The 21,294-nt window shown below is 40.8% G+C and overlaps 2 protein-coding genes across 6 annotated transcripts in view; one reads left to right on the forward strand and one right to left on the reverse strand.

The window, feature by feature from the left end:
- Window positions 1-21,294, forward strand: part of sbf2 (SET binding factor 2) — a 259,041-nt gene that overhangs the window by 235,433 nt on the left and 2,314 nt on the right. For 4 of the 5 annotated variants that reach the window (XM_062028691.1, XM_062028716.1, XM_062028692.1 and 1 more), the window contains 13 exons: window positions 121-204; window positions 1,385-1,459; window positions 3,256-3,434; window positions 3,502-3,678; window positions 3,897-3,998; window positions 9,510-9,695; window positions 10,526-10,652; window positions 10,920-11,047; window positions 11,339-11,563; window positions 11,632-11,739; window positions 14,924-15,114; window positions 15,562-15,649; window positions 15,728-15,859. In XM_062028691.1, the coding sequence (XP_061884675.1) occupies window positions 121-204; window positions 1,385-1,459; window positions 3,256-3,434; window positions 3,502-3,678; window positions 3,897-3,998; window positions 9,510-9,695; window positions 10,526-10,652; window positions 10,920-11,047; window positions 11,339-11,563; window positions 11,632-11,739; window positions 14,924-15,114; window positions 15,562-15,649; window positions 15,728-15,859 (1,802 nt within the window). The remainder of the gene's footprint in view (window positions 1-120; window positions 205-1,384; window positions 1,460-3,255; window positions 3,435-3,501; window positions 3,679-3,896; window positions 3,999-9,509; window positions 9,696-10,525; window positions 10,653-10,919; window positions 11,048-11,338; window positions 11,564-11,631; window positions 11,740-14,923; window positions 15,115-15,561; window positions 15,650-15,727; window positions 15,860-21,294) is intronic. The other variant, XM_062028699.1, reaches the window with a different exon arrangement.
- Window positions 1-21,294, reverse strand: part of LOC133635554 (uncharacterized) — a 318,673-nt gene that overhangs the window by 8,812 nt on the left and 288,567 nt on the right. The gene's annotated exons all lie outside the window — the stretch shown is intronic.

Raw genomic sequence — 21,294 nt, forward strand, 5'->3', positions numbered from 1 at the left:
AGGAGAATACTGTACATTTGACGTCATGCCTTTTGGCTTGTGCCAAATGGAAAATAACAATGTTGGCTTGTGTTTGTATTGACCTTCTTGCATAATGCGCAAATGTTATGTCCGCCCTAGGCAGCGAAAGGAGAACATCCAGAATGCCAAAGATGACTCCCGTCCATTTAGACATCCCATTTTCAAACAGCTTTACCAGAGGAGGTGAGTGTCACAGAATGTTCTAAATTAAACAGCCGTATTGGATTTAGAACTGCATTACATCATAATGTGCAGTTTGAGGAGTGATCAAACAATATTTGTAAAAACTGAGTTTCCAGATTATAACTATAGTTTCAGAGGGCCCCTGTATTTTTCTTGCATCGTGTAGGCAAAGGAGTATTACTGATGATGTAATCACAGAAATGTGAAGCTTCCAGAGGAGTACTGAATGTTTTGTCTTGGCTTAATGGCTTTATGCTTGGTGTCGATGCATGTCTGAGAAGTTAGTCACTGTTTCAGATCAAGGTTAAAGAAAAAAAATGTCAGACTAATTCCTAAGTACGGGGAAGATCACATATACGTTTAAGTGTTGCCTCTGTTTACCTCCAAGAATGCTTGCTGTGCCAAGAAAATGTCAAAAATTAATGAGTTTCATTTATCTTACATTTTACAAACTTGTGAAATAGGTAATTATGTTGCCTAATTCTCCCAACACATTCTTTTTCAAATCCAAACTGACCGTTCCAAAGGTGGCGGTAACTTTAATCACGGCAGTAGGCTAGAGTACACAGTCCACTTTCCAATTAATAGCCACATTTCCTGCATTAGTTCCTTGTAAATTGCCAGTGTGACCTTTCAAAATATGTAGCCCCATTCCAGAGCAATTTTAATGTGTGCCTAACATAGCGACTCAGGAATAAATGAAGCAAGCAAGGTTGAGCGTATGAGATTACTTTTAAGAAAGCTTGAAGTAGTGTTTCTAAATTTGTTTTACTACATGTGGAAGAAAGCTTCAAAACTAAATAATCCTATCAGCCACCAGACAAGCATGCATGTTGCAGCATTAAATATGTTCTCAGCTCTGTAAAGTTTAGTTCACAGTGAGCTTTGCCTTAAAAAACCTGCATGTCAAACAGTTTCATTTTAAACTGTGTGAAGACTGTAACATCACATCTACAACATAGGCTCATTACTATACAGACAATAATTTCCATGCATGCTGACAGTCATTCTTTGACTCATTTTAAAATTGAAGGGTTGGCATTATTTTAAGTAACCTTCAGCTGTAACTCTCCATTCAATCATGCATGACCATATGTGTTGTGTCAAGCTCAAATGTTTATATGACGTTTACATTATTTTCCATGTTCATCTTGACCACCTCTACACAACCCACACCCAGTGCTTGAGTACAGAGATAAACTATTCACTCACTCAAACCAAAAACCTACCAGTAAGGAGTGCATCCACAACCAAGGTAGAGTGAATCTGCCTCGCCTCCCTTTCTTCTTTAAGCGCTCCGTCTCATTATGACACTTCATCATCTTTTCTCTTTCAAACTAACCAGACCCTGGGCATATCGCCATTCTCAAAACTCCCTCTGAGCCACTAATGACTAAACATCACTGGAGTGAAAGAGTGCACCTCTGGAAGCTGCGGTTTTTCACAAACCAAAGTGGTCGTTCTGATCTGTCCCTATCCATGGCTAATGTGTTGGCTCAGCACGGCCAACTGTGGTCAGTTGGAAGCCAAGTGCAGAGTGCGGCGTAAAAGGAAGCAGTTTATCCTGGTAGACCGTCATGAATCAAATGAAATGAGGCACCTCTGATCGTGCAAGCAGTTTAGTGAAGACAGCCTGGATAAAGTGTAAATGTAATTGCAAAGGAATAACTCATTTTAGTCCTTGCAGCAATGCAATTAGGTAATAAACACTGATTGGTAGTAGGATTTATCAATCAATCTTCCTGTCCTGGATGATTGTTAGCTTGACAGCTTCTTTGGAATGATATCCAAAATGTTTTTGGTCAGCACTCTTGTAACAATTGTGACGTTTTTTTTAGGGATTTGGACTCTACTTGTTATTTGATAAAATGAGAATGTTTCATAACTTTGGACTTTTTACTTTTACAGTATCTGTTAGTTTACCTTAAATTTTAATTCTTTATTTTACCAGGAAATTTCTCAGTTCTCTCTTTGAACTGTTAGGGGAATGTCCTTTATTGTTAATATGATGTTTCACAAAGCAAGCTTCAATATGTAGATATGGCAAGCTATCATGATTAACCTTACAATACTATTACCGATATGCTTGAGCCGAGTATCGTGTTTTTTTCCGCTATAAACTTACTTCATCGCTCCTTGTGAGAGGTGAAATTGAAAAAATGTAATAAAACTTCAATGGGACTCCTATGTAAAGTGAATAGAAGTATTTGGATTCCATATATTAGTAATACTCTGCATGAGTCCAACTGTTTTTATTACCGAATTGGCCTGTTGTCAACTCCCTACCCGGAAGTCGGCTTCATCTCTCGTTTCCGAATTCATTATTGGTTGACTTTGTAGTTCTTAGCTATCTAATAATGTTACACCAATAGCTCTTATATTTTTCTACACCCACTGGCTCATCTGTGCCAATAATGATAACATTTTAAATGCGTTCCTCGCTTAACATACTAGGTTGCGCTATTGCTGTTTGTACTTTGGTTAAGTTATGCTGAAAAATATAAACTATGAAGATTTGTTTATTTTTGTTTCACCCCTATCACACACAGCCATATCGAGATATTATCATTTTCATCAACCATGTATTCGTTATGGTATTGTATCGTGAGGTACCCTGATTTTATCAGCCCCAATTTTCACTGCTTGGTATGATGGTCAAGTGTCTTAATACATTTTACTGTTTGCATAGGATAAAATAAAGGCTGAAGTTCAGTTTTAGAAGTAGGAATTACTGCATGTGAAATCTCCTTCCTTTTAGTGTGAGTTTTCGAACACTTCGCATGCTGTTTTAGAGAAACTTCTAGATTTGTTGACATGCTTAAAAAAACAATCCCTCGCTCCCTGCTTCTAATCCACCACTGCCTATTTCATGGTACAAACTGCTTAAAGAATGAAGGTGTTTACACAATCGCTTGTGCTGCTGTGCATGCAACGGCATTGTTCATCACTCAGTCTTAGTTTGTTTGACAGCATGTGTACATCACAGGCATTGGAACGGGACAGCGTGTGTTATGTGTGCTCTGAGTTTTTTTTGCGTCTGTGTGTTTGCAGGCATGTGGGCCAGCCTGCGCTCCAGCAGCAGGCTCAGTCAGCACACATCCACAGTGGATGTGGGTGCAAGACTGGCAGGAAAAGATTTAGCGCCCCCTGCAGGGAGTAACAGTCTACAGGCTCAATTACTCAAACAGCAAACTGCCTTCTACATCTTTGGTGAAAAGTCGCATTTAAGGGTAAGAGACAGAGTTTGCTGGGTTTGAACTTGTTTTACCTAAGCAGTTGGTGATGAAATGTGTGCAGAGCCTCAGAGTAGACCCTTCTCTCAACTGTGAGCTTGTGCCAGTGGACTTTGCAGACATCAGGCAAGTGAAAAGCTCCTTTAAGAAGCTGCTGAGGGCCTGCGCTCCCAGTGCCAACTCTTCAGACTCTGAAGATACCTTCCTTAAAGCTGTGGAGGACTCTGAATGGATCCTGCAGGTGACAAAGCCCACATACAAACCAACATAGTCTTCTATTGGGATGTACAATATTTCGTACCATTCTGTACTGATCAAACATTTCTCATGATTGACCCTGAGCAGTCGTTAGACAAAAATATGCTTGATTGTTAAACAGTGATGGCATCCTGTTAAGAAGTAACAAATCAAAGTGATTTACTGCTGAAATAAACTGCTCATATGACTTTTTTGTCACAGCTTCACAATATTCTGCAGCTGGCTCTCATTCTGGTGGAGCTCCTGGACAGCCGCTCATCTGTACTGCTCAGTTTGGAGGAAGGCTGGGACATCACTACACAAGTAAGAACATGCAAAAATACTTATTTCTTCTTCCTAAATAAGCCAACACGTTGACACACAGAGTAAGGATAGCATTTCCATCAAACATTACTAAACTGTGAAAATTGGCACATTAAGAAACCAAAGCAGACAGTTAGTGTAATTTTTTTTTTCACAGCAGAGAACATCTCAAATGTTTGCCCTATCAATGCTAACTAAATATGCTACTTTTCTTGGCACCCACCATTCAGATTTAAATACACAGTTGTAACTCTCAGATTGAACATACAAACCCCGTTTCCATATGAGTTGGGAAATTGTGTTAGATGTAAATATAAACGGAATACAATGATTTGCAAATCATTTTCAACCCATATTCAGTTGAATATGCTACAAAGACAACATATTTGATGTTCAAACTGATAAACATTTTTTTTTTTGCAAATAATCATTCACTTTAGAATTTGATGCCAGCAACATGTGACAAAGAAGTTGGGAAAGGTGGCAATAAATACTGATAAAGTTCAGGAATGCTCATCAAACACTTATTTGGAACATCCCACAGGTGAACAGGCAAATTGGGAACAGGTGGGTGCCATGATTGGGTATAAAAGTAGATTCCATGAAATGCTCAGTCATTCAAAAAAAAGGATGGGGCGAGGGTCACCACTTTGTTAACAAATGCGTGAGCAAATTGTTGAACAGTTTAAGAAAAACCTTTCTCAACCAGCTATTGCAAGGAATTTGGGGATTTCACCATCTACGGTCCGTAATATCATCAAAGGGTTCAGAGAATCTGGAGAAATCACTGCACATAAGCAGCTAAGTCCGTGACCTTCGATCCCTCAGGCAGTACTGCATCAACAAGCGACATCAGTGTGTAAAGGATATCACCACATGGGCTCAGGAACACTTCAGAAACCCACTGTCAGTAACTACAGTTGGTCGCTATATCTGTAAGTGCAAGTTAAAACTCTCCTATGCAAGGCGAAAACCGTTTATCAACAACACCCAGAAACGCCGTCGGCTTCGCTGGGCCTGAGCTCATCTAAGATGGACTGATACAAAGTGGAAAAGGGTTCTGTGGTCTGGCGAGTCCACATTTCAAATTGTTTTTGGAAACTGTGGACGCCCCTGCTCATTTCAGCAAGACAATGCCAAGTCACGTGTTACATCAACGTGGCTTCATAGTAAAAGAGTGCGGGTACTAGACTGGCCTGCCTGTAGTCCAGACCTGTCTCCCATTGAAAATGTGTGGCGCATTATGAAGCCTAAAATACCACAACGGAGACCTTCGGATTGCTGAACAACTTAAGCTGTACATCAAGCAAGAATGTGAAAGAATTCCACCTGAGAAGCTTAAAAAATGTGTCTCCTCAGTTCCCAAACATTTACTGAGTGTTGTTAAAAGGAAAGGCCATGTAACACAGTGGTGAACATGCCCTTTCCCAACTACTTTGGCATGTGTTGCAGCCATGAAATTCTAAGTTAATTATTATTTGCAAAAAAAAAATCAAGTTTATGAGTTTGAACATCAAATATCTTGTCTTTGTAGTGCATTCAATTGAATATGGGTTGAAAAAGATTCGCAAATCATTGTATTCCGTTTATATTTACATCTAACACAATTTCCCAACTCATATGGAAACAGGGTTTGTAGTTCCTTTTTGCCCGATCCCCCTCCATTTTGTTTGCGAAATAACAGAAAGCAAACCTATTAAACTGTCACATAACTGTTAAACTAAATTAGCCACTGCTAATATTGCGCTGTCTAAATAAGCGCTCTTAACTTTAATAATGAAGGTGTAATGTATGCTTGTGGAAGTGATTACATTTTTTTTACGTTTTTAATTGTCACACGTGTAAAAAGAGGTTAACCACTGTTAAGCATAAAAACAACAACACGGTACCTTAACTTTGACAATGCATATGGGGATGCTCGTCATTTTCTGATTTTAGTTACTTTGTGTACAGTAAATTCTGGTGTATTTTATTCTTCTCTGAAAATCCCTTGTTGAGGCTGTTGTAATAGGTTTCGCAAAAAAGTAAAACCACACGTAGCTATTTTAACGCTCTGAATTGAGGTCTTGTGCAATATACTGACAATGCATGCATGACAGTGAGGCATATTTATCCTAAAATATTCTGAAGGTTCCACCATATTTGGAGCGAATAAAAAGGAAGACATTAGCCATTTCAAAGAAACTCTAGAGCTGTTTCTTTCATTTGTGTAGTGCTTGGCTTTCTCTGAATATCACATTCCCAAACAGAGCACAAAAGTCCCCCCAAATCCCCGCATGATAAGATTAAGAGTCAAAATACATATCGAAGGTCTGACTTCACCTAATATGGGCCTTGTATAAATCATAAATGTGTTTTCTCTGCTCATCTTCCAGTTGTTTGTGTCATTGTTGAAGTGATCATGCAATGATGGATTATGTGAAGCTTTGAGGGTTCCAAGGCATGTAAACAATTGTCAGCAACCTTTCATTGTCCGTGTTTCATCAGTGCTCATTGTTCATTTTTTTCATGTTGTGCACACTTTGTTAGCTTGTCCATCAATGTGTTTACAAGGTGTCTAAAGTCTCGGGCTGCTGTTTAAAGCACAATTTGTGGGCGTCTTATGCCAAGCCCGTGTTGGGCCTGAGGCGCTCTCTATCCACGGGCTGTATCTAACCAGGTTCTGATCAGGCATGTGCAGACAAATGGAGTCCATATGCTCTGGCTGCTTCCATGGGCCATAGACACCCAGCAGACAGGAAACAACTTTTTTTCCTGACTCTTTTTTGTGTCAGTGCTCTAACCCTTTGCCTCCTTTCTCCTTCACTGTTTCTCCTCTCGAACATCTTCTCCATGTCCTGTAGTTTGTCTGTAATCAAAGTGCCTCATATCTGTGCCGGGGCACCAGCCACTTTTTCTACCAGTCAGGGTTGGATGTTCTATAAAGCCTACAGGCAAGCCATTAACTCTTTTCTTCCCCACTCATTCCATCCATGTCAGGGCTCATTAGTAGCGTTGGAGGTGACAAGGGCAAAAAAAGCTGTCTAAACATTTTGCATGTTTGGGCAAGTTGAACTAGCCTGTTATATAAGTGGTAATTAATAACAGATGATCAGATTGACATCAGAATCACATAAAAGGCTGATGTTTACATGTCATGTATGACTAATATGTAGTACTGCTTTGTCACATTCTTTGCTTTGTGTCTTCTGTGTGCGGGAATGTCTTTGTTATTCTATTATAAAATGCTTAAACAGCAAATTTGCAGTTAGCGGTAAATATTTCAGATGCTTTTATTTTTAATCTGATACTTCTGGTGTCCTTAAAGTGGTTGTTTGCAACTTGCTCACACTGGCCTGGGTCGATAGTCAATGAATCAAACAATGAATGAAAATAGGCCTTTTTTTCTTTGCCCCCTGCTTCTAAACAGGGTGCAAGAGGGTTCACTCTGTGCACTCTAAGCACGTTTGTTCACTAGCAGAATTTAATGAACAGTGTAATTCTTCTGGTAAGTCATCTACTATCTTTGTTGTTATGACTGGAGGCAGGGCTGCTAGCTTAACAGGATGCACAAACCTGCTCAGTGGCCTTGTGGTTAGAGTGTCCACCCTGAGACTGGAAGGTCGTGAGTTCAAAGACTATAAAAATTGGACCCATTGCCTCCCTACTTGGCACTCAGCATCAAGGGTTGGAATTGGGGGTTAAATCACCAAATGATTCCCGAGCGCGGCGCAAGCTGCTGCTCACTGCTCCCCTCACCTCCCAGGGGGTGAACATGGGGATGGTTCAAATGCAGAGGGCACATTTCACCAAACCTAGTGTGTGTATTACAATCTTTGGGACTGTAACTTTAACGGAGAGAGCCTCACTCATCGCTAGTGACAAGTACTACAAAAATTGGGAGGAAAAAATGTGATTGCAAAGCCAAATTAATATTTTGGCTTCAAACTAAATAAGCAAGATGAGCTCATCAACACGGACGAACAAGCTAATATACAAAATATGTTAGAAAGTGATGGCAGTATATAAAAATCAACAAAACAAATACGGGGGGAAAAAACTACACTTCGAGATGATCAATATGTATCTTCCCGGACCATGGATTGAACGTCCATTTTATTTTTATTGTCTACTCTTTTAGGATAATCAAACGTTGATGTTGATCGTCCAATTACAATGTTGAAAAATACTAATGAGAAATAAAACCTCATTGGGTTTAAAAGGGTTACTTGCATTATTATTATCATATTCTTTGATTATATTAGTGTTTAATTTGGTCTTGAAATAATGAAACTATTGTTTATTGGCAATAATTTGTGGGGGAATGTATTGTCCATCAAAATTTATTAGCAGACGAAAACTAGCTCATAGTTATATTTTTCAAACCAGAAAATGTAAGAACAATACCCCCGGCCAGCTTACGTGTACATACACAGAAGCAGTCCCAGCGCATCAACTAACAATTTTCAGTCGTGTTCTTGTTATGATAGAATATGCATTCAAATTCCAAATTGTCATCATTAGCTGACAACACACAAAGAAAGCTATTACACACAGCTTTTAGTAGTTTACTTAATTACATGCTGAAAGCCGTAAAAGGGGCGAGATATAATGCGTACAACACATTGGAAAGTTTGCGCCCTCTAAGCATCTGCGTAAAGGTTGCAATTAGTATTACCGGTAGTAATAATATGTAGAAAAAATGTCATAGGATTACAGTATTTATGACAAAAGTAAAGAATTTTATAATATTTTTTACACTTAACAATGTACATAATCATTTATTAAAATTTTTATTGCACTCATGTCATATACAGGGCCGGTCCTCCATATATGCAGATCACGCGCAGTGCATATGTCCTCATGATCTGTGGGGGGCCCCATTTTATGTGAAATTGTCAATTAATGAATGTCAGCAAACTTATTCTTAGCCCCTTTCTGATCTATCACTGATAAAAAAAATATAACAACAAATTACTCATGGCATTGTCACAGTCTATGGTGGCAGCCAGAATTATTGCTTTGGTCCAGTAAGGTATACCTGCCAGATTCGATTCCAAGTGGGATGTTTGCTTGTTTTTGTTATGTTAATACATTTTGCACAAAGAATACATTATTGAATATGTTTTTAATGATTTTTAGTCCAAATCACCCATCTAATTAAGTTCAGTTATAGTGTAGTATTAAAAAAGTGTGGAAAATTTTTTTGTAAAAAGGAAATAAGCAGTCTGAGGGGAGCAGGCCAGAAAACCAGACCAACCGCTGCAAGATATACTCCAGAACAGTTTTTCAGGATATTTGAGAGACCCCAGTAGTATCCTTTTGTCTGAGAGGAGGCTCATTGTGGTGTATCTGTTGCGTTCGCATATTGCATATTGATCCACATTTGGAAGAGGCCTTAATTGTGTTTTGGTTACTTTATGCCTGCTATTACACACTGTATATCCTAATTCAAGCAGTTGGAAGCAAATTGTGTCACTTGAGCCATATAGTTTAAAGCCAGTCATTTAATAGTTTCCTTTTTCTGCACAGGTAGTGTCTTTGGTGCAGCTGCTGAGCGATCCTTTCTACCGCACCCTGGAGGGATTTCAGGTGCTGCTTGAGAAAGAATGGCTCTCTTTCGGCCACAAGTTCAGCCAACGAAGCAACCTGAGTCCCAGCAGTCAGGGCAGTGGCTATACGCCCATCTTTTTGCAGTTCCTGGACTGCGTGCACCAGGTGAGGCTATAACATCTCATACTCCACTCCCACAGGTGCTCCTACATCACTGCTCTACAATTTGACTTTTCTCTTTGTCCACTTACTGTATTCACTGTTCGTATTTTCCACATGAGCTCATCACATTCCCGAGGACAGAATAGGTATGAAAGTCAAGAAGGCGAAAAGTGCAAAACCGTACATTTGCTTTAGTTTTGTACTTTGAATTCCCAAGGTTGAAGTCAGTGTATTGCACCAGCAAGGCTGTGGCCCAGATGGTGCGTGAACCCAGTGATCAGCATGGAACTGGTTGTGCTTGCGTGTTTCAGCATCCCTTCCCATTTGGAGCAACACGTGAATAATGCCGTTCGGGGGATTGAGAGGAAGGGTTGCGTGGGTCTTTTTGGAAGCAGGTTAAGAATGAAGTGCAAACACATGAGGTTCACGATAAAATGCTTACTTTAGACAATGTTGTGTATTTCTAAATCTGAATTCCCATGCAATTACATCAACACATACTTTCTGTATTTGTTTTCTGAAAGTGTAGTTTTGGAACATGATAGTGGGGTGGGGGGAGGGGGGTGAATGGGGATGTCTCTGGTGCGTTCTAAACAACAGGTGTTCAGATAAGAGCTGAAAATAGAATCATCTCCACAACAGCTGGTATTTTACCTGGACCCAAGCTGGCCAGAGATACCCTCTGGCTAGATTTAAATCAGGCAGTGATGGCCAAGTTGGTCCCCAACAGCTCACTACCATGTGTTCTTTCCTGGTTCTAATTGATCACTCAGGCCAGTCTAACTACCTTTGTCCATTTCTGTGTGCGTATGTGTGTCCGCATGCACTTTTAGATTTTGACGCAGCATCCCCTGGAGTTTGAGTTCAATCAATACTATCTGAAGTTCCTGGCATATCATCACATCTCCAACCGCTTCAAGAACTTCCTGTTGGACTCCGACTATGAGCGCTTGGAACACGGTTGGTGTTCTTTACCAAACTGGCAGGGATTGTGTTTTGTTTTTTTTTAGTCCTTTTACTCATTTTGTGTCACTACTGGCTAGATGCTAGCTTTTGTCACATCATGGATCTCAACATTAATACCAAGCTATCTATCTGCACACATCGTTCTCATTCACACCCCGCAGTCAAGTAATAAATACCTCTCAAATTCCATCTTTTCAACGCAACTATCTGTGGGACCAATCATTCTTATTGCCTAACAGCTCTCCTTTTATTGTTTGGCAGGCTTGTTGTTCGAGGATAAAGGTGACAAGCAGGCGAAACGAGGCATCTGTATCTGGGAGAGTATCAACAGGATGCACCGACGGAGTCCAATCTTCTTCAACTATATGTACAACGCATCTGAGAGCCAAGTCAGTGTTTTTGTCTTTGCACACGAGCCCTCGAGTATCAATTGACATATCAGGCTCTGCAGTTTATGCACTACATGATTCCCGAAATGTTATGCAGCAGCAACAAGTTTGTTTTATTCATTTGAATTTGCTTTCTTGAGTCTAGGTCGTAGGGGCAACTGACGACAGTTTCACTAATTAGTCTACATGTCAACAAGTGCATGTTGATTTAAAATCCTCACACTAAGTAATTGACACTGCTTGCAAGATCTTCACTGCTCCTTTTTTGTAACTGTTTTTTTAATTTTGTAGACCATCCTGAAGCCCTCAGTTAGCATTCCCAGCCTAAATAAGTGGGACTTCTTCACGGATGAGACGCTGTCAACGGGGCCGTGCTATGACTGGAGGTTAATGGCGGTGAGGGCAGACAGCTCGGAGGAGACTCAGACCATCTCCAGCAGCAAGAGGAGGATTGTGTGGCCTTGTTATAGCAGCGTGAGCCGCGCTCAGCCCGACGCCATCACCAAGCTGCTCGCTGTAAGACCTCCTTGCATAAATCAAACTCGTATTTTTAATCATCACGACGTGTCTTTTATTCTCCACAGGACATCGAGAAACTGGAGGGAGAGGTTAACCAAACCTCCGAGACGTGGCAGACCACTCTGGACAGAGTCCGTCTCAGCATCCAAGAAGACCTTAAGCAAGAAGGAATTGTAAATATCAGCTTTTCAAATGCCTGAAACCATTTTCTCACATGAGAAAGTAGACACATTTTTATGACTATTGCGACACTTTTTTTTTGCTGCTTTCAATTGATTTATTTTACTATAAAACAGATTTTTCTTTGGTCATAAATCACATGTTTGCACTTGCTGCCAAGCATAATTGATTGGACGTATTAATTTAAAAAATGCATAAATTTGTCTCACCTAATCCTTAACAACTTGGGACAGAGCAACATAGCAGACAAAGGACAACGGGAGTGGGAGTTGGCAGGAACACTGTCAAAGCTGGAGTAAGACACACTAAAACAAACAAATCAGGCAATAATTGAAGAAAGGTTGTGAAAACTTATAAACTTTTTTTTTTGTCAATATTGATTTTGAGTGTGTGAGAAAGTGGAAAGAAAAAACCTAGCTGTCTTTAACCAGATTGTAATTTACTAACAAGTATGTTGCACAACACAGTAGCAACAAAACCAATGTTGTAATACTGTGGCAGTAAAGAGCAAACTGCTTAGCCAGCAATAATACCACTCGAGGTAGGAGGTTACCTACAGTTATTACTGTTACATTAATAGCAATGTTTTTCAGCAAGCACTTATTAGAGACAATTGCAGTTACTTACTTACTTTGGAAGAAAAAACGTGTTACTCAAAGCATTTACAGTAGGTAAATCAAAATTGACATTTAGCGCTTTTAACTGACATAAAACTGCAGTGCCAATTATTCCAATGTTTCTTTCCCAGTAATTCTTTCTCTACTATTACACAAACCATTATACCATTAAAATGCACTACTAATTGTGTAGTTACACGAAATGAAGCCGGATGTTGCGAAGTGTAAAGGTTGCCGTAAGCCCATCAGAAGAAGCTGCCAAGTAAAAAAAAAGTCTCATTCATTCAACTACACCAAAGTCTCATTGAAGAAAACTGAAACAATGAGCTAAAAGTACAACATGAGCAGCTTGTACTCTAAAGGAATTCTGTGTTAGTAATTTGGACACACTTTGGCTACAAAAGGTAGAGTAATAGTTGAGTGTGGACTAATCATGCTTAAAGAGGACCTATGAAGAATTTAATCTTTTCTGACTTGTAAATGTTGTTACAATGTTAGCTACTCGTGTTAAACAATACCAAAGTTTCAAATCATAAGGTTCATGAGTTTTGGTGTGAGATTGCAAGCTGTTTTGGATGCTTCTGTGTGCTGGGTTTTGCAGTCAGAGCAAGGTGGACATACTTTATTTGGACATTATGTCAAGCAAGGAAACACAAAAAAAGGTAGGATGAAGTATTATTTTCATTTAGGAAATCGTGGCGTGCACATAACACCAACCTGTGACATGCATTGACATAAATGCTGGTAAAAACAGCTTTTTTATGCAGAGTACCTCATGTTGTGACCGGGTGAATCTATATAATGTTGATAAAGTTTATGTTAGACCGTGTGTGGAAGAAAGAAAATAATGTTGACGACTTTAAGATACATATTTAAACTGTGTACATTTTCAAAAGCTAGATTATGATACTATGGGGATGGCGTGGCGAAGTTGGTAGAGTGGCCGTGCCAGCAATCGGAGGGTTGCTGGTTACTGGGGTTCAATCCCCACCTTCTGCCATCCTAGTCACGTCCGTTGTGTCCTTGGGCAAGACACTTCACCCTTGCTCCTGATGGCTGCTGGTTAGCGCCTTGCATTGCAGCTCCCGCCATCAGTGTGTGAATGTGTGTGTGAATGGGTGAATGTGGAAATACTGTCAAAGCCCTTTGAGTACCTTGAAGGTAGAAAAGCGCTGTACAAGTATAACCCATTTATCATTTATTTACTTTAGAAGAGGGTGGGACGTGGTGTCATTTTCATTCTCTGAACACCTCCAGAATTGTGAAACTTGCAGACAGATTTAACAAAACAGATTATAAAAGTGACTGTGTGGCAAAATGTACCCTTAATTTATACCAAAGTATATCCAATATGTAGTATCTAGGCCAGTGATTCTCAAGCTGTGGTACACGTACCACTAGCGGTACGCCAAAGATTCGATTTTTTTGAAGTACAGTGTTTTATTTTACTATATTCAAACAGTGTCACTGTTCGAACTGTGCTTAATGTTACAATGGCCAAAATATTTAAAAAAAAACTCTGCCTTGGTTTTAATGAATACAAGGACCTACTATGCTACTGTATTTCAATGTTGGTTATTATGATAGTACGAGGAGAGCCACGTGTTTTCTGAGGTGTTACTTAGTGAAAAAAGGTTAAGAACCACCGTTCTAGATCACAAGGATATGTTTCTAAATGTAGATTAAAATCATCATAGGTCCTCTCCAAAATCAAGGTAAAAGGTTCAATTTAGAGATGTCCGATAATATCGGCCTGCCGATATTATCAGACGATAAATGCTTTAAAATGTAATATCGGAAAATATCGGTATCGTGTTTTTTTTTATCGGTATCGGTTATTTATTTATTTATTTTTTATTTATTTATTTCATTTTTAATTAAATCAACATAAAAAACACAAGATACACTTACAATTAGTGCACCAACCCAAAAAACCTCCCTCCCCCATTTACACTCATTCACACTCATTCACACAAAAGGGTTGTTTCTTTCTGTTATTAATATTCTGGTTCCTATATTATATATCAATACAGTCTGCAAAGGTTACAGTCCGTAAGCACACATGATTGTGCGTGCTGCTAGTCCACTAATAGTACTAACCTTTAACAGTTAATTTTACTCATTTTCATTAATTACTAGTTTCTATGTAACTGTTTTTATATTGTTTTACTTTCTTTTTTATTCAAGAAAATGTTTTTAATTTATTTATCTTATTTTATTATTATTTTTAAAAAAGGACCTTATCTTCACCATACCTGGTTGTCCAAATTAGGCATAACAATGTGTTGATTCCACGACTGTATATATCGGTATCGGTTGTTATCGGTATCGGTAATTAAGAGTTGGACAATATCGGGATATCAGATATCGGCAAAAAGCCATTATCGGACATCCCTAGTTCAATTAATCGTGATTTAGATTTTTGCAATTAACACTTAACCCTAAAATGCAGTATTATGATTTACAGTATATACCATTGAATGAATATTGTGTAAAAAATAATGTTTTCCTCATTTGCAGTTTTTCCCCACTGCTCATATGTCCCATTTTGTATGTACAGCTCTGCAAGCAGTCGTCGTCCATTTCCGCCCTCATTCCCACATCGAGCATGCAGGCTCTGCAGCGACGCTCCATGCTGCACCTGCCAGACAGCGGGACGGCAGAAGACCGCAGCACAGCCACATCCAACGGAATCAACCGTCGCGCCGCTACTCTGTACAACCAATTCACCCCCAAGAGCGAGGAGAACAGGTGGGTCGTGAAACCCTGAACCTCCCACCCTCCCCCCTCAACACACACACACAGTCTGAGGTTCACAGTTGATTTACTCCCAGCCGGTGCAGGGAAGCTTTCCGGATGTTAAGTCAGCACTGAGGAATGCTGTGTGTCATGATGGCAGCCATCGGCTGTTGAAATGTGCAAAGTGCAATTCTTGGCACTGACGTGGATATTTTTCTCCCAATCACAAGAACACTGAAAAACGTCATGCAAATTGTACTTTTTGTCTTCCAAAAAGCTTCCACAGATGACATGCTAATGTGTTTGCGTGATGCATTGCCCATAAATCATACAATTCTCTTTTGTGTCAAATCCACAAATATTAAAATATATATTTTCACCACATCAGGCCCAGCATGCACACACAGTGTGGTAGAGCTCACAGTGCTACATGCTAACACAGTGTGTGTGCACCTGCAGGTCGTACGAGGGTATCCTGTACAAACGCGGAGCGCTGCTGAAAGGTTGGAAGCCTCGCTGGTTCGTATTGGACATCACCAAGCACCAGGTAAGAGAGATCAAGCCACTAGGTGGCGTCAGTGAGTGGTGTTGGCAAGAGTTTGTGACGTGGCTGTTGTGTGGAAAGATGAGGTACTACGACACTGGGGAGGACACCAACTGTCGAGGACACATCGAGCTTGCAGAAGTGGAGTCTGTGATCATTGCAGCACCGACAATTGGAGCGCCTAAACACATCAGCGAAAAGGCTTTTTTTGATGTAAGTAGCAGCGTGTTTCTTTACATTACAACATCAGAGCAAGTGCACACATTTATGCTCTGTTGTCTGGTTTACAACTTAAGTGTTGGCAATAACGCCATTACAACATTTTGTAAATTTTGCACACATTTTGGAAGGGCCACTAAAGCACACCTGTGCAATAATCCTGCTGTCTCATCAGCATCTTAAAAGGACACACTGAGGTGGTAGGATGTGCTTACCAACACGTTAGACAGAATTTGAGAGCAAAAGTTTTTTATATTTGAGTTCAGCTCGTGATAAATGGCAGCAGTGTTGTTTATATTCTGGTTGCGTGTCGCATGACAAATACATACTGTATATGGAGAGCTGGACCATTCTCTTGATGCCATTGTGACACAAACTTTAAATAAATTAGCCTCTTTATCCAAAACCAAAATGTAAGATGTCTTCCTCGATCCAAGTATTTGTAATCCTAGCAATGCTGTTAAAATCAAAACTAATATTTAAAACTAATAACAAATAATCATTGATTTTCCCAATTAATTGATCAATGAAATGTTGTGTACTACAGCTGAATATTAGTACAGTTGTTACCATAGCATTGTGTCGTGGCCATGGAGGCATAACACACATAACACGTCAGTACACATCAGATGCAACTTGTGTCTTGTCTGTGACGAGCTCTTAAGTCAAAACACTTTTATCTCAAATCAACGTCTCCCATTGAAATGAATTTAAATCAATTAAAGTGGTGGCCGCCCAGAACAGCATCATTTTAACATGTAACAAAACCATCTTTTAGATAATTAATATTGTATAAAAAAAACATTACAAAAGAAGGTAGTACAAAACACGAAGTGTAATAATAATGTGCAGCATTTACTTTGGAGATTAGACTTCTACGGTATTTCCATCAAGCTTTCTTCTCCGTCAAACACACCATCAGCAGCTTGACTATATTTTCATGGATAAATGTCCACCGTTTAGATGTTATTTTCATGTTCTTGGCTGGAGTTCTTCGCAGCAATGTCCTTCACACTCACTTTCCTTCTTACTATGGTTGGAAAAACCAAGGTATGTCCATCTCTAGCTATAAGCTAATGCTAGCGAGTTTGACCAGATGTTTTGGTCGGAACCTACAAGGTTCTCTGTGATATTTGCTACACCAACTAATGACGGGAATGCTTGTATCTCCAATTTTTACTTCTGACTTAAACAATGATGAAAAGCAGAGACTGCTTTTATCTCAAAACATTGTTAAGTTGAGATACCACTGCATTTACAGGAAGAGAGTGGCAAGTACGGTATTGACAGAAACATAAAACTGTATTTTGGGGCCTAGCGAACCCGGCGGCGTTTGTGGGTGTTGTTGATAAATGGCTTTCGCTTTGCATAGTAGAGTTTTAACTTGCACTTACAGATGTAGCAACCAACTGTAGTTACTGACAGAGGTTTTCTGAAGTGTTCCTGAGCCCATGTGGTGATATCCTTTACACATTGATGTTGCTTTTCGATGCAGTACCGCCTGAGGGATCGAAGGGCCGTAATATCATCGCTTCCGTGCAGTGATTTCTCCAGATTCTCTGAACCTTTTGATGATATTACGGACCGTAGATTGTTAAATCCCTAAATGCATTGCAATAGCTAGTTGAGAAATGTTGTTCTTAAACTGTTCGACCCTCGCCCCGTCCTTGTTCGTGAATGACTGAGCATTTCATGGAAGCTGCTTTTATACCCAATCATGGCACCCACCTGTTCCCAATTATCCTGTTCACCTGTGGGATGTTCCAAATAAGTGTTTGATGAGCATTCCTCAACTTTGTCAGTCTTGCTGCCACTTGTGACAGCTTTTAAACATGTTGCAGGCATCAAATTCTAAATGAGTTAATATTTGTAAAAAAAATAAGTTTTCCAGTTCAAACATTAAGTATCTTGTCTTTGCAGTCTATTCAATTGAATATAAGTTGAAAAGGATTTGCAAATCATTGTATTCTGTTTTTATTAAATATTAGTTTGTACAGTAGAGTTGTATGTAGTAAACATTGCAATATATTTACAGTAGTTATATGTAGTAAATATTGCAATATAGTTACAGTATGTACAGTAGACTCTTATGCAGTACATTTTGCAATATAGTTAGTATGTACAGTAGAGTCGTATGTAGTAAATATTGCAATATATTTACAGTATGTACAGTACTCGTATGTAGTAAATATTGCAATTTAGTTACAGTACGTAGAGTAGAGTTGTATGTAGTAAATATTGCAATATATTTACAGTATGTACAGTAGAGTCGTATGTAGTAAATATTGCAATATAGTTACAGTATGTACAGTAGAGTTGTATGTAGTAAATATTGAAATATATTTACAGTATGTACAGTAGAGTCGTATGTAGTAAATATTGCAATAGATTTACAGTATGTACAGTAGAGTTGTATGTAGTAAATATTGCAATATATTTGCAGTATGTACAGTAGAGTCGCATGTAGTAAATATTGCAGTAGATTTACAGTATGTACAGTAGAGTCGTATGTAGTAAATATTGCAATAGATTTACAGTATGTACAGTGGAGTCATGTGTAGTAAATATTGTAATATAGTTCAAGTATGTACAGTAGTCGTATGTAGTAAATATTGCAATATATTTACAGTATGTACAGTAGAGTCGTATGTAGTAAATATTGAAATATATTTACAGTATGTACAGTATGTATGTATTAAATAATACAATATCAAGTATGTGTAGTACAGTAGTATGTAATAAATATTAGTTTGTACAGTACAGTAATATTTAGTAAATATTAGTTTGTACAGTAGAGTTGTATGTAGTAAATATTGCAATATATTTATAGTAGAGACGTATGTAGTAAATATTGCAATATATTTACAGTATGTACATTAGAGTCATATGTAGTAAATATTGCAATATATGTACAGTATGTAAAGTAGTCGTATGTATTACAGTTTGCGATATAGTTACAGTATGTACAGTAGTCATGTGCATTAAATTTTGCAATATAGTTAGTATGTACAGTAGTCGTATGTAGTAAATATTTTAATATAGTTACAGAATGTACAGTAGAGTCGTATGTAGTAAATATTGCAATAGATTTACAGAATGTACAGTAGAGTCCATCCATCCATCCATCTTCTTCCGCTTATCCGAGGTCGGGTCGCAGGGGCAGCAGCTTAAGCAGGGAAGCCCAGACTTCCCTCTCCCCAGCCACTTCGTCCAGCTCCTCCCGGGGGATCCCGAGGCGTTCCCAGGCCAGCCGGGAGACATAGTCTTCCCAACGTGTCCTGGGTCTTCCCCGTGGCCTCCTACCGGTCGGACGTGCCCTAAACACCTCCCTAGGGAGGCGTTCGGGTGGCATCCTGACCAGATGCCCGAACCACCTCATCTGGCTCCTCTCGATGTGGAGGAGCAGCGGCTTTACTTTGAGCTCCCCCCGGATGGCAGAGCTTCTCACCCTATCTCTAAGGGAGAGCCCCGCCACCCGGCGGAGGAAACTCATTTCGGCCGCTTGTACCCGTGATCTTGTCCTTTCGGTTATAACCCAAAGCTCATGACCATAGGTGAGGATGGGAACGTAGATCGACCGGTAAATTGAGAGCTTTGCCTTCCGGCTCAGCTCCTTCTTCACCACAACGGATCGATACAGCGTCCGCATTACTGAAGACCCCGCACCGATCCGCCTGTCGATCTCACGATCCACTCTTCCCTCACTCGTGAACAAGACTCCGAGGTACTTGAACTCCTCCACTTGGGGCAGGGTCTCCTCCGCAACCCAGAGATGGCACTCCACCCTTTTCCGGGCGAGAACCATGGATTCGGACTTGGAGGTGCTGATTCTCATCCCAGTCACTTCACACTCAGCTGCGAACCGATCCAGCGAGAGCTGAAGATCCTGGCCAGATGAAGCCATCAGGACCACATCATCTGCAAAAAGCAGAGACCTAATCCTGCAGCCACCAAACCAGATCCCCTCAACGCCTTGACTGCGCCTAGAAATTCTGTCCATAAAAGTTATGAACAGAATCGGTGACAAAGGGCAGCCTTGGCTGGGTCCAACTCTCACTGGAAACGTGTCCGACTTACTGCCGGCAATGCGGACCAAACTCTGGCACTGATCATATAGGGAGCGGACCGCCACAATCAGACAGTCCGATACCCCATACTCTCTGAGCACTTCCCGAGGGACACGGTCGAATGCATTCTCCAAGTCCACAAAACACATGTAGACTGGTTGGGCAAACTCCCATGCACCCTCAAGGACCCTGCCGAGAGTATAGAGCTACAGTTCCACGACCAGGACGAAAACCACACTGTTCCTCCTGAATCCGAGGTTCGACTATCCGGTGTAGCCTCCTCTCCAGCACACCTGAATAGACCTTACCGGGAAGGCTGAGGAGTGTGATCCCACGATAGTTAGAACACACCCTCCGGTTCCCCTTCTTAAAGAGAGGAACCACCACCCCGGTCTGCCAATCCAGAGGTACCGCCCCCGATGTCCACGCGATGCTGCAGAGTCTTGTCAACCAAAACAGCCCCACAGCATCCAGAGCCTTAAGGAACTCTGGGCGGATCTCATCCACCCCCGGGGCCTTGCCACCGAGGAGCTTTTTAACTACCTCAGCAACATCAGCCCCAGAAATAGGAGAGCCCACCACAGATTCCCCAGGCACTACTTCCTCATAGGAAGACGTGTTGGTGGGATTGAGGAGGTCTTCGAAGTATTCCCTCCACCGATCCACATCATCCGCAGTCGAGGTCAGCAGAATACCATCCTCACCATACACGGTGTTGATAGTGCACTGCTTCCCCTTCCTGAGGCGGCGGATGGTGGTCCAGAATCGCTTCGAAGCCGTCCGGAAGTCGTTTTCCATGGCTTCCCCGAACTCCTCCCATGTCCGAGTTTTTGCCTCCGCGACCGCCGAAGCCGCACACCGCTTGGCCTGTCGGTACCTGTCCGCTGCCTCAGGAGTCCTATGAGCCAAAAGAACCCGATAGGACTCCTTCTTCAGCTTGACGGCATCCCTCACCGCCGGTGTCCACCAACGGGTTCTAGGATTACCGCCACGACAGGCACCAACTACCTTGCGGCCACAGCTCCAATCAGCCGCCTCGACAATAGAGGTGCGGAACATGGTCCATTCGGACTCAATGTCCAGCACCTCCCTCGTGACATGTTCAAAGTTCTTCCGGAGGTGGGAATTGAAACTCTCTCTGAAAGGAGACTCTGCCAGACGTTCCCAGCAAACCCTCACAATGCGTTTGGGCCTGCCAGGTCTGTCCGGCATCCTCCCCCACCATCGCAGCCAACTCACCACCAGGTGGTGATCGGTAGAAAGCTCCGCCCCTCTCTTCACCCGAGTGTCCAAAACATGAGGCCGCAAATCCGACGACACAACTACAAAGTCGATCATGGAACTGCGGCCTAGGGTGTCCTG

Source organism: Entelurus aequoreus, linkage group LG02 (assembly GCF_033978785.1).
Source record: "Entelurus aequoreus isolate RoL-2023_Sb linkage group LG02, RoL_Eaeq_v1.1, whole genome shotgun sequence".
NCBI lineage: Eukaryota > Metazoa > Chordata > Actinopteri > Syngnathiformes > Syngnathidae > Entelurus > Entelurus aequoreus.